General features: G+C 39.3%; 1 protein-coding gene across 2 annotated transcripts in view; it reads right to left on the bottom strand.

The window, feature by feature from the left end:
* The window catches only part of MANBA (mannosidase beta), a 127,666-nt gene that overhangs the window by 49,799 nt on the left and 63,339 nt on the right, over window positions 1-14,528 (bottom strand). For both annotated transcript variants that reach the window (XM_019962379.2, XM_019962381.2), the window contains exon 11: window positions 14,345-14,512. In XM_019962379.2, the coding sequence (XP_019817938.2) occupies window positions 14,345-14,512 (168 nt within the window). The remainder of the gene's footprint in view (window positions 1-14,344; window positions 14,513-14,528) is intronic.

The raw sequence follows: 14,528 nt of genomic DNA, 5'->3' as shown, positions 1-14,528 counted from the left end.
AACAAAAGCCCAGAACCAGATGGCTTCACAGCTGAATTCAACCAAAAATTTAGGGAAGAGCTAACACCCATCCTACTCAAAATCTTTCAGAAAGTTGCAGAGGAAGGTAAACTTCCAAACTCATTCTATGAGGCCACCATCACCCTAATACCATAACCTGACAAAGATGCCATAAAAAAAGAAAACTATAGGCCATTATCACTGATGAACATAGATGAAAAAGTCCTTAACAAAATTTGAGCAAACAGAATCCAACAACATATTAAAAAGATCATACATCATGACCAAGTGGGCTTTGTCCCAGGGATGCAAGGATTCTTCAATATTTGCAAATCAATCAATGTGATACACCACATTAACAAACTGAAAGATAAAAACCATATGATTATCTCAATAGATGCAGAGAAAGCCTTTGACAAAATTCAAGATCCATTTATGATAAAAACCCTCCAGGAAGCAGGCATAGAAGGAACATACCTCAACATAATAAAAGCTATATATGATAAACCCACAGCAAACATTATCCTCAATGGTGAAAAAATCGAAAGCATTTCCCCTAAAGTCAGGAACAAGAGAAGGATGCCCACTCTCACCACTACTATTCAACATAGATTTGGAAGTTTTAGCCACAGCAATCAGAGAAGAGAAAGAAATAAAAGGAATCCAGATTGGAAAAGAAGAAGTAAAACTCTCACTGTTTGCAGATGACATGATCCTCTACATAGAAAACCCTAAAGACTCCACCAGAAAATTACTAGAGCTAATCAATGAATACAGTAAAGTTGCAGGATATAAAATTAACACAGAGAAATCCCTTGTATTCATATACACTAACAATGAGAAAACAGAGAAATTAAGGAAACAATTCCATTCACCATTGCAACAAAAAGAATAAAATACTTAGGAATAAAGCTACCTAAAGAAACAAAAAACCCGTATATAGAAAACTATAAAACACTCGTGAAAGAAATCAAAGAGGACCCAAGTAGATGGAGAAATATGTTCATGGATCGAAAGAATCAATATAGTCAAAATGAGTATACTACCCAAAGCAATCTATAGATTCAGTTCAATCCCTATCAAGCTACCAATGATATTTTTCAGAGAACTAGAACAAATAATTTTACAATTTGTATGGAAATACAAAAAACCTCAAATAGCCAAAGCAATATTGAGAAAGAAGAATGGAACTGGAGGAATCAATCTGCCTGACTTCAGACTATACTACAAAGCTACAGTCATCAAGACAGTATGGTACTGGCACAAAGACAGAAATATAGATCAATGCAACAAAATAGAAAGCCCAGAGATAAATCCATGCACCTATGGACACCTTGTCTTTGACAAAGGAGGCAAGAATATACAATGGAGAAAAGACAATCTCTTTAACAAGTGGTGCTGCAAAAACTGGTCAACCACTTGTAAAAGAATGAAAACAGAACACTTTCTAACACCATACACAAAAATAAACTCAAAATGGATTAAAGATCTAAAGTTAAACCAGAAACTATAAAACTCCTAGAGGAGAACATAGGCAAAACACTCTCTGACATAATTAAATTTAAAAGCCTTTGCACAATGAAGGAAACTATAAGCAAGGTGAAAAGACAGCCTTCAGAATGGGAGAAAATAATATCAAATGAAGCAACTGATGAAGGACTCATCTCAAAAATATACAAGCAACTCCTGCAGCTCCATTCCAGAAAAATAAGCAATCCAATCAAAAAATGGGCCAAAGAACTAAACAGACATTTCTCCAAAGAAGACATACAGATGGCTAACAAACACATGGAAAGATGCTCAACATCACTCATTATCAGAGAAATGCAAATCAAAACCACCACGAAGTACCATCACACACAGGTCAGAATGGCTGCTTTCCAAAAGTCTACAAGCAATAAATGGTGGAGAGGATGTGAAGAAAAAGGAACTCTCTTACACTGTTGGTGGGAATGCAATCTAGTACAGCCACTATGGAGAACAGTATGGAGATTCCTCAAAAAAATGGAAATAGAACTGCCATATGACCAAGCAATCCCACTGCTGGGCATACACATCGAGGAAACCAGAATTGAAATAGACACATGTACCCCAATGTTCATCACAGCACTGTTTATAATAGCCAGGACATGGAAGCAACCTAGATGTCCATCAGCAGACGAATGGATAAGAAAGCTGTGGTACATATACACAATAGAATATTACTCAGAATTAAAAAGAATGCATTTGAATCAGTTCTAATGAGGTGGATGAAACTGGAGCCTATTATACAGAGTGAAGTAAGTCAGAAAGAAAAACACCAATACAATATATTAACGCATATACATAGAATTTAGAAAGATGGTAACCATGACCCTATATGCGAGAAAGCAAAAGAGACACAGATATAAAGAACAGACTTTTAGGACTCTGTGGGAGAATGCAAGGGTGGGATGATTTGAAAGAATGGCATTGAAATATGTATATTATCATATGTGAAATAGATCGCTAGTCCAGGTTTGATGCATGAGACAGGGTGTTCAGGGCTGGTGCACTGGGATGACCCTGAGGGATGGGATGGGGAGGGAGGTGGGAGGGGGTTCAGGATGGGGGAGACATGTACACCCATGGCTGATTCATGTGTATGTATGGCAAAAACCAAAATATTGTAATTAGCCTCCAATTAAAACAAATAAAAAAGAGTAGACTGAAATCTAGTGGTGAAACCAAATGCTGAGCAAGTATAAGTGTGATGAATGTTTTAAAGGAGAAGTGCAGGGCTCTTTCAAAATATAAAACATATTGCAGAAGGCCAATAAGGCCTCCCTGAGAAATAGGTTTTCAGAAAATAATTTTCTCAACTTTTCTCCATTAGAATTCTCACTTCTTCTTGGTATATTCACCCATTTTTTTCTTTTCTCATTTCTCTTTTGTCACTGGGTGAAAACCCTTATTCTTTCCCTTTGCCAGCTTCTCCATAGTCCTCTGGTCGTCTTTTGATTTCATTTTGGAATTAACACCAGTAAATTATCGTCTGCTCTTTTAAAAAATCTCTCCACTGTCCTTTCCATCAGCTTAAGGACTTTCCATATCCTAATTAAAAAAAAAAAATCCCCCAATCTCTTGCAGCCCATCAGATTTCTTTACCACCCATTCCTTTCTCAACCCCTGTCACTCAATTCCTGAGCATTCCAATCCACCGAAATTGTTTTTGGATTTTTCATAAACTACCCATGAACTTCTATTTCCCAAATGAAGCAAGAGTCCCCACACTCTTCCCCCTCTGGTATGCAATAAATGACCTACTTACTACTTTCTGGTGTTCTCCCCACTCCTGACTGCTTGTTCACTACTCTTTCACATTCCGGTTTCCCCAAACCTTTCCAATCATTCCTTCTCCAACTCTCCTCTCCATTCTTGGATGGACGTCACTCTCTTCAGCCTCTCCTGCTCTATACCTTTTCCCAAGGCTGCCCTCTCACCAATGTTCTGATTGCTCCCAGATCACTTCACCCTCACATTTCAGTTTCCAATAACCTGGCTCCAGATTCCACCTGGCTTGTCCTGCCAACATCTCAAATCTAATCTTTCAAAGTAGAACACCTTATTTACTTACCCCAAACCTACTTGCCTATGCCTCCTACCTTCATAAAAAGTGCTTAAGTAGGAATCATCTTCCATTTATTCCTCTCTCTCACATCTCACACTCACTTGCTCGGGATCAATTTTTTTTTTTTCCCCCCCATCACCTCATTTCCAGCCCCACTACCTATGACTTATATGACCTTGAACAATTCATCTTTCTAACCCTCCAGTGTCTTCATCTCTAAAATCAAGATTACATTACTTACATTCCAGGGTCCTTAAATAAATCCTACAAAGCACCTTTATCATTACTATGTTAATATAATAAGCATAATCTATCAATGCCTGGCATATAATATTCCCAATAACTTGGAATTTTCAATTATTATAACTCGTTTTCTCACCTAGAATCTCTCACCTCACTAGTTCTTTGTTAGTAATAGTACCAGAAAGGGAAAGATATACCCAACTAAATGCAGATTTCCAAAAGACAGTACAGAGAGACAAGAAGGCCTTCTTCAATGAACAGAGTATAAAATTAGAAGAAAACAACAGAAGGGGAAAGACTAGAGATTTCTTCAGGAAAATTGGAAATATCAAGGGAACATTTTGCCCAAAGATGGGCACAATAAAGATTAGAAACGGTAAAGACGTAGTAGACACTGAAGAGATCAAGAATAGATGGGAAGAATGCACAGGACAAGGGAGAAGTGTGTAAAAAAAGATCTTAATGAACTGGATTACTACAATGGTGTGGTCAGCCAGAGCCAGCCATTCTGGAGTGTAAAGTCAAGTGTGCCTTAGGGAAGCACTGCTGTTAATAAAGTTGGTGGATGTGACGGAATTCCAGTAGAGCTATTCAAAACCCTAAAGAATGATGCCATCAAGGTGTTGCATCCAATATGTCAGCAAATCTGGAAGACTCCGCAGTGGCCACAGGACTGGAAAAGGTCAATCCTCATCCCAATTCCCAAGAAGGGTCGTACTAAAGAATGTGCTAACCATTGGACGATTGCACTCCTCTCCCATGGTAGTAAGGTCATGCTTAAAATCTTGCATGCTAGGCTTTAGCATATGTGAACCAAGAACTTCCAGGTGTCCAAGCTGTGTTTAGAAAAGGAAGAGGAACCAGAGATCAAATTGCCAACATTCACTGGATCATAGAGAAAGCTAGGGAATTCCAGAAATATATCTACCTCTGTTTATTGACCACGCTCAAGCCTTTGACTGTGTGGATCATAATAAACTGTGGAAAGTTCTTAAAGAGATGGGAATACCAGACCATCTGACCTGTTCCCTGAGAAACCTGTATGCAGGTTAAGAAGCAACAGTTAGAACCCTGTATGGAACAACGGACTGATTCAAGATTGAGAAAGGAGTATGACAGGGCTGTCTGCTGTCACCCTGTTTGTTTAATCTATATGCTGAACACATCATAAGAAATGCTAGGCTTCATGAGTTACAAGCTGGAATCAAGACAGGCAGGAGAAACATCAACAACCTCAGACATGCAGATGATACCACTGCATGTGAAGTGGTGAAGAGGAACTGCAAGTTCCTCTGCAAGTGCAAGTGAAGAGGAACCAAAGAGCGTCTTGATGAGGGGGAAGATGGAGACTGAAAGAGCCAGTTTAAAACTGGATATTTAAAAAAACTACAATCATGGCATCCGGCCACATTACTTCATGGAAAATAAAAGGGAAAAAAGGTGCAACTAGGGACAGATTTCCTCTTTTTGGGCTTTAAATTCACTGGAGATGGTGACTGCAGCCATGAAATCAGAAGATGTTTGCTTCTTGGCAGGAAAGCCATGAGAAACCTAAACAGTGTGTTAAAAAGCAGAGACAGTACTCTGCCGACAAAAGCCCGTAGAGTCAAGGCTGTGAGAGCTGGACCATAAAGAAGGTGGAGGACTGAAGACCTGATGCCTTTGAACTGTGGTGCTAGAGAAGACTCCTGAGAGTCCCTTGGACAGTGAGGAGATCAAGGGAAATCAACCCTGAATACTCATTGGAAGGACTGATGCTGAAACTCCAGTATTTTGGTCATCTGATGCAAACAGCTGACTCATTGGAAAAGTCCCTGATGCTGGGAAAGATTGAGGGCAGTAGGAGAAGAGGGCATCAGAGGATGAGATGGCTGGATGGCATCACCAATGCAATGGACATGAACTTGGGCAAACTTCGGGAGATGGTGAGGGACAGAGAGGCCTGGTGAGCTGCAGGCCATGGGGTCACAAAAAGTCAGACATGATGGGCTGACTGAACAACAACAATAGTACCATCTAGGACATGGATCATATAAAATTCCTCCCCTCCCCACAAATGTCTACTAGCTTCCCACTGTCTACTGAATGAAGCCCAACTCCCTAACGTGATTCAAAGTCCTTTGAAGATTTGTTTCCAAACTGCCTTTTCTGTCTTTGACTCTCCACACCAATCCACAAGTCCTTTGCTTCAAGCACTGGGCAGTGCTTGCTGCTTCCTATCCATCCCTGTTTTCACATCTTTTCACCTTTCTCGACATGGCCTAAAATACCTAAAGAAGATCCACTTTGCCTCAAATTCTACCCTACCTTTAAGGCTTGGTTTGAATGTCACCTTATAACTGAAAGCCTTTCTAGATCCTTCCAGTTAAAATGACTGGTTCTTCCATACAATTGCTAACATTTTGGAACTACATTTTTCATAGTACTTCTTTCACTTGGCCATGTGAAGCTGGTATTTCTTTTCATGTCTCCCAAGAGCTATAAGCTCCACGAGGATAACAGGTTCCCCACAGCATTGAGAATGAGGCTTTGCTCCTAGAAATATATATCCAGCAAATTCTGGTTGAATTTTAAAATATTAAAAAGCATGGTAAGATTATAGGGAATAAAATTTTAAACAATATTCTATTATAATGGCTTTAAAGTAAAATTGGAAAAGGCTGATCAACTGATCTTAACAATCAAGCTTGATTGGTTTCCCTCCATTATTCCAGATTCTTGAATAATTTGATAAGGTAAGCCAGTCAGTAAAATTACTAAAGAGTCTCTGCCTAAAAATATCCACCTGTGATACTGCACTACGATTTATTTCCATTTTTGTATAATTGCTGCTTTTTGTTTGATTTTTAGTCTCAGATCTCACAGATGATTTCTTTCTAGATCATGACCTTAAATGGTTCTTTGAACCAAGAGATACCTTGGTTCAAATAACCATTTGAACAGAGAATGTTTAGAGAATGACTGTTCTTTAAAAAGCATGAATTGCAAAAGAAGACTGATCATTTTGTAAGTGTGTGGATGAACCAATTTACGGTCCTTTTCCTTAAATGCTTTGTGTGCTGGGTCTGTGTGCTCAGTTGTGTCCAACTCTCTTGCGACCCCATCGACTGTAGCCTGCCAGCCTCCTCTGTCCGTGGAATTTTCTGGGCAAGAATGCTGGAGCAGTTTCCCCTTTCTTACTCCAGGGGATCTTCCAGACCCAGGGATTGAACCCACGTCTCCTGAGGCTCCTGCATTGGTAGGCGGATTCTTTACCACTGCACCACCTGGGGAGCCCAAATGTACGTGACTCCTAAATACTTTATACTTTGATACAAATGACAACAGTTATGACTATATAGCACTTAATCCTGTCCATCTTGAAATAAATTAGCAAACATCACTTACTGCTCACAAAATCATTAAAAAACAAAACAAAACAAAACAAAACAAAAACACAGATTCCCTTGAGAAATTCCCTGGTAATCCAGTGGTTAAGACTTGGTGTTTTCCCTGCCATGGGCCAGGCCCCTGGTTGGGAAACTAAGATGTCACAAGCTGTTTGTAGAAGGAAGGGAGGGAGGGAGAGTGGGAAGAAAGAAAGGAGGAAGGAAGTGGTTCCTGTTCAAGATGGCAATATAACTATGTTTCTAAAAAAATAACAGCTTGTAAAAAAGTTAAATAAATAAAAACAAAGATCCCTTGTGAGAAAAGCATCAAGCTTCCATTTAAAAGATGGATAAGAAGTGGTACACACGGACTAATTTTTTTTAAGTTCAACAGTGTAGTGTTAAAACCAGAGATTGCTGAGGGAAACCAACGAAGATGATACTGATGATAAGCATTAAGTCAAAGTCCGCTGTGTGCCAGAATCTGTGTAATCACCTTCCATCCACTACCTCACTTAATCTACACAACATCTTTTAAGAGTTGCTGACTCTTAGATGGGAAAATGAAGATTAAGTAATTTATCCAAGTTTACTATGGACAGTATGTGGCCCAGCCAGGACTTGGAGTCACGTGCTCTTAAGCACTAAGCTACGAAATGAAAATTCTGATATTAACATCCATTTTGTAAAACTGTCAGGTACGAAAAACATGATACCAATACTGTGAGTAAACAGAAAAGTGTTCTACATAATGTTAAAGCTTATACCATCACATTTTGTGAATTAAAAAACTCTTCATGACACATGACTACTTAGCATAACAGATAAGCAAAAACTTTGAACCTATGTTTTTCATGAATCCTCACTGAAGTTTCTTCACATAAAGATCTCTCAGTCTGAACAGATGCTCCCAGCTTACATATTCTAAAATAAAGAATGTCGACTTACATGGATACTTCTAAATTCTAGATGCAATACTATGTTTCTAGAAAACCTAAGTATCTATAGCTTTAGGAGAAGTTATAAACCCAAATTGGACACTAACTACAGGAAAAATTAAATACATGAGGGTTAAAAAAAAAATATGCACCCTAGGATGCAGATTGGCCCAGTCCCTGTGGAAAACAGTATGAAAGCTCCTCAGAAAACTAAAAACAGAATTACCATATGATTCAGCAAAGCCACTCCCAGGCACATATTCAGACAAAACTATAATTCAAAAAGATACATGCAACTCTATAGCCATGACATGGAAACAACCTAAATGTCTATCAGCAGATGAATGGATAAAGAAGGTTTAACGCATATATACAATGGAATACTGCTCAGTCATAAAAAAGAGTGAAATAATGCTATTTGCAGCAACATGGATGCAACCAGAGATGATCATACTAAGTGAAGTGAGAAAGATAAATATATGATATCGTTTATATGTGGAATATGAAATATAATTCAAATGAACCTATGAAACAGAATCACGGACATAATAAACAGACAGGTGGTTGCCAATGGAGTGAGAGTTGGGGGAGGGATAGAGTGAGAGGTTGTGGTTAACAGATGTAAGCTTTTATATATATATTCATAGAATGGATAAATAACAAAGTCCTACTGTATAGCACAGGGAACTATATTCAGTATCTTATAATAAACCACAGTGGAAAAGAATATTTTAAAAAGGGTATGTGTGTGTATATATATATATGTGTATATATACCTGAATCACTTTGCTGTACAGCAGTAATTAATGCAACATTGTAAATCAGCTGTACTTCAATAAAAAACAAACTAAAATAAAACCTCTGCCCACCCCCCAAGTCATTGTTACATGTCCAGTCTGGCATGTCCAGACTGTTACATGGGTGAATTTGTCTCAGCAAAGCCAATAATCTCTATTTTATTTATATTGTTCCTAGACATTAAAATGGAAAAGGCCCCTAACTCATTCTGTGAGGTGAGTATTAGCACATGCTCCCCAAACACTACAAGCTGGGTCCCACGGCCCAAATATTTCTTGCAAGGAGATGCAACCAGTCCATCCTAAAGGAGATCAGTGCTGGGTGTTCATTGGAAGGACTGATGCTGAAGCTGAAACTCCAGTCTGGCCACCTGATGCGAAGAGCTGACTCATTGGAAAAGACCCTGATGCTGGGAAAGACTAAGGGTGGGAGGAGAAGGGGACGACAGAGGATGAGATGGTTGGATGGCATCACCAACTCAATGGACATGAGTTTGGGTGGACTCCGGGAGTTGGTGTTGGACAGGGAGGCTTGGCATGCTGCAGCTCATGGGGTCGCAAAGAGTTGGACATGACTAAACGACTGAACCAAACTGAATAATTATGTTTAGGTAACATTTTTAATACTGAATATAAATGTTATGAGACCCAACATCCATTCTCCTATTACTAGAGTCCCCTCGTCTTTCTTTGTGAGTCTCATCTACTAGATTCAATTTTTAAAAACAAATTTGGTTCCTCTAGGAATGAGTTTACAATTCTTAATCTTATCACCTCTGTCACCAGCCACCCAATTCTACTCCTGGGCAACAGGTGGTGGTTTAATTGCTCAGTTGTGTCTGACTCTTCGAGACCCCTTGGACTGCAAACTTCCATGCTCCTCTGACCATGAGGTTTTCCAGGCAAGAATACTGGAGTGGGTTGCCATTTCCTTCTCCAGTGCATCTTTCCGACCCAGGGATTGAACCTGCATCTCTTATGTCTCCTGCATTGAAGGAGGATTCTTTACTTACTGAGCTATCAGGGACCAATTTCACTTGTGAATATAAATTTTAAAATCCTACCAAAATCTTAGCAAATCAAATCCAGCAGGGCAAAAGAACAAGGCATTATGACTAAATAGAGCTTGAATTATGACTAGCTTATCATTAGAAAATTAATTCACAGTGGTCACTATACTGGGGCTTCCCAGGTGGCACTATTGGTAAAGAAACTGCCTGCTAATGCAGGAGACATAAGAGATGCAGCTTTGATCCCTGGGTCAGGAAGATTCCCTGGAGAAAGGCATGGCAATCCACTCCAGTACTCTTGCCTAGAGAATCCCATGGACAGAGGAGCTTGGCGGGCTACAGTCCACAGGGTCCCAAAGAGCTGGACATGACTGAGCAACTTAGCACATGCACAGTTACTATATTAGTATCTTAAAGAACTAAAAGGTGGGGGAGGGAAAGAAGCAGGGTATCAATAAAGCATCTAATGCAGACATTCTCAGCCTTTGGGGATCCATGGATAGCCTCCAAAGAGTTCATGACAACCTGTGATTCAAAGTGCAATATTGGTGTACATGTGCTAAGTTTCACAGACAGGTTAATTCTCAAAGAAGTCAATTCATGAATCCTTTCATATGTTGCAGCATTACTGGACTGCACTAAAAAAAATATACATCAATATTCAAACTGTTGCATTTTCAAAACAGATTCTTAAAATTCTACCTCATTAAAAAGCATGGCGGGGCTTCCCTGATGGCTCAGTGGTGGAGCACTTGTCTGCCAGTGTGAGGGACATGGGTTTGATCCCTGATCTGGGAAGATCTTACCTACCTCGGAGCAACTAAGCCCGTGCACCACGACTACTAAGCCTGTGGTCTAGAGCCTGAGAGTCGCAAATACTGAGCCCGTGTGCTGCAGCTACTGAGCGACACGCCCTAGATCGTGTGCTCAGCAGCAAAAGAGGCCGCCACATTGAGAAACCTGTGCGCCCCAAGGAAGGGTAGCCCCCACTTCCACAACTAGAGAAAGCCTGCACAGCAAAGACCCAGCACAGCCAATAATAAGTAAACAATTTTAAAAAAAAAAAGCATGACAGGCACACCATTTTTCCTAGGAACCTAGAGGTTATCATACTAAATGAAGTCAGACAGAGAGAGACAAATATCATTATATCACTAATATGTGGAATCTAAAATACAAATTGATATATCTATGAAACAGAAAACAGACTCACAGATATAGAGAATAGACTTGTGGTTGCCAAGCGGGAGGGGAGGTAGGAGAGGAAAGGAACAGGAGTTTGAGATTAGCAGAGGCAAACAATTATACACAGGATGGATAAACAATAATGTCCTACTGCATAACACAGGGAACTGTATTCAAGACCCTATGACAATCCATATGGAAAAGAATATGAAAAATCATATATATTATAGATATAACTGAGTTATCTTGCTACATGGAAGAAATCAACACAACACTGTAAACCAACTATACTTCAACAAAACTTTTTAAAATATCCAAAAAGTGGAAATAATACAAATGCCCATCAACTAATGGATAAACAAATGTGGGATACCCGTATAATAAAATACTATTTGACAATAAAAAGGAATGAAGTACTGATACATGCTACAACATGGATGAAACTAAAATATTTTGCTAAGTGAAAGAAGCCAGTCACAAAAGACTACCTATTGTGTGACTTTACTTATATGAAATGTCCAGACTAGGCACCTCCATAGAGAAAGAAAGCAGATTAACATTTGCCTGGGAGAAGGCAGAACACAAATCGGGAATCAGTGTTAACAGACGCAATATATTTTAGATAGCGATGATAGTTGCAAATACTGAAAATATACTAAAAACTACAGTGGAGTTCATGTTATGCGATAGAAAGCAAAACTTTCCTGCCACTGACATGGAGCATACGGAAGAAATGAGTTTCATTGTTCTGAGCCATGGAAATTTGGGGTTGTTGTAATATCACAGAATACATTAGCCTATTTTAATAACATAGCCAATAAATAGACATTTCCTCTATCTACCTACAAATTAAGTCAGAAAACCCATGCCCTCAGAATCTCTAGACAAAATTCCATCATCCTACATTCATCAGGTTATAGGCCTCTGTATCAAAGCGAACTTGATTGGATATGAATCTCTATATGTGACCGAATATTACTATTTGAAAGTGTCATGAAACTCAGTGAGGGCCTTAAAACCTGAAAATACACAGTAGATACTGAAATATAAACATTTAGTTTTATTTTCTATGATTTTACTTTGTCATCATCTTAGACAACAAAAAAGGGAAGATTAAATGTTGGATAATTGCATTCTTATATGTCAAAAAATTTCTTTTGCTATTTTGAAAATTAAAAATCACTCAAAGAATTATAATGCCTTTAATACTAGTGTATAAGCATCAGTACATCACATTTAAAGTGAATTAAACAATGATCCAATTTTAAAATTACACAGGGTGATAGAAGATATATTGTATATGTATCTGCCAAATCTCTTTATCATAAAGTGATTTTCAAATGCATCATTTCTTCTATTTTCAAAAACCCTATCCATTAAAAAGTTCTATTATCACATCTTTCATTCAGATTTTCCTAATTATTATTATGGATGTTTTGTGAATTGTATGAGGTTACATGTGATCATTCTATGTCTTACTTTTTTCCTTTTAAAGCTCACAGGAAGATTTCCTCTTAGACTATACGTAAGTAGTCACGGACCTTAGGGTTACAGAAATTATATCTTAGAAAACCAAAACCATGTTTCAGATTTTTAGTGTCTTGAAATATCCCTGCCAGTGTTATAATTGTCATTCCCACCAAATATTGGGATTCTCTTATTAATTGGAGAAGGCAATGGCACCCCACTCTAGTACTGTTGCCCGGAAAATCCCATGGATGGAGGAGCCTGGTGGGCTGCAGTCCATGGGGTCGCTAAGAGTCAGACATGACTGAGCAACTTCACTTTCACTTTTCACTTTCATGCATTGGAGAAGGAAATGGCAACCCACTCCAGTGTTCTTGCCTGGAGAATCCCATGGACGGAGAAGCCTGGTGGGCTGCCGTCTATGGGGTCGCACAGAGTCGGACACGACTGAAGCGACTTAGCAGCAGCAATCTATTAATTGTTGTGGTAGTCATTTGATGGCAAAGCAAATCTAATGGGATATTTAAGTGTATACATTTTTTAAAAAGGCAGGACAGGCCCAGCATTTTGACTACAATTGAAGGTTTGGGGCAACTGTGCCTCCAGCGAGTCTATCAGTGACATTTTCCTACAGCATCTGCTCATTTTGTATCTGTGTCACATTTTGGTAATTTATACAATAACTCCAACTTTTAAACTATTACTATGCTTGTTATAGTGATCTGTAATCAGTGATCTTTGAGGTTATTACTGTAATTGTTTTGGGACACCACGAACCCCACCCACATAAGATGGCAAACTTAATCCTTAAGTGTCGTGGGTGTTCTGACTGCTCCACTGGCAAGCCATTCCCCGGTGAGGGACTGAAGAGACCAGCCATTCTCTTCAGGCCTTCCTGTTCCCTGAGACACAACAGTATTGAAATTAGGCCAAGTAAGTGCTCAAGTGAAAGCAAGAAAATATGCCTCTCCTTGAAATCAAAAGCTAGAAATGATTCAATTTGTGAGGAAGGCATGTCAAAATCCAAGATAGGCCAGAAGATAGGCCTCTTTCACCTGAGGTCTATTCACTTCTATTCACCAGCCAAGTTGTGAATGCAAAGGAAAACTTCTTGAAGAAAATTAAAAGTGCTACTTCAGTGAAAACATGAATGATAAGAAAATGAAACAGTCTTATTGCTGATATGGAGAAGTTCTGGATAGATCAAAACAGCCACATACACTCTTAAGCCAAAGCCTATTCCAGAGCTGGGCCCTAATTCTCTTCAATTCTATGAAGGCTGAGTGAGAGAGGTAAGGAAGCTGCAGAAGAAGAGCCTGAAGCCAGCAGAGGTTGGTTCATGAGACTTAAGGAAAGGAGCCATTTCCATAACATAAGAGTGCAAAGTGAGGCAACAAGTGCTCAATGTAGAAGCTGCAGCAAGTTATCTAGAAGATCTAGCTAAGATCATTTTATTACTTCTGGCACGGCAAGCATGAGCACAGCATTGTACTGGTTCTTTCTCCCCCACATCCCAGTTCCTACTGGGATGACACAGACGGATTCATTGAGTGCTACGCATGTACTAAGCTGTGTTACACTGAGGCACGCTGAGTTTAGGGACTCCACTGCTTTTTAAAAAAATTTTTTGGTCACACTGAGAGGCACATAGAATCTCAGTTCCCCGGCTAGGGATCCAGCATACAGCCCCTGCACTGGAAGCGTGGAATCTTAATGATTGGACCATCAGGGGAGTCCACGAACTTACTTCTAAGACGATCGTTCGGATGTTTTTCACGTACAGTGTCACATAGTCTTTGATGTAGGTTTGCAAGTAGCCGGGCTTTGTATCATACCAACCCATCATTAGTGCAGCTTCATTTTCATTATTCCCACTCCATGTGATGATGGAGGGATGAGATTTCAGTCTCCGGACCTAAAATTGAAGAAAA

This window comes from Bos indicus, chromosome 6 (assembly GCF_029378745.1).
Source record: "Bos indicus isolate NIAB-ARS_2022 breed Sahiwal x Tharparkar chromosome 6, NIAB-ARS_B.indTharparkar_mat_pri_1.0, whole genome shotgun sequence".
NCBI lineage: Eukaryota > Metazoa > Chordata > Mammalia > Artiodactyla > Bovidae > Bos > Bos indicus.
The sequence above is the reverse complement of the archived record's forward strand: the minus strand, read 5'-3'. Positions and strand labels throughout refer to the sequence as shown.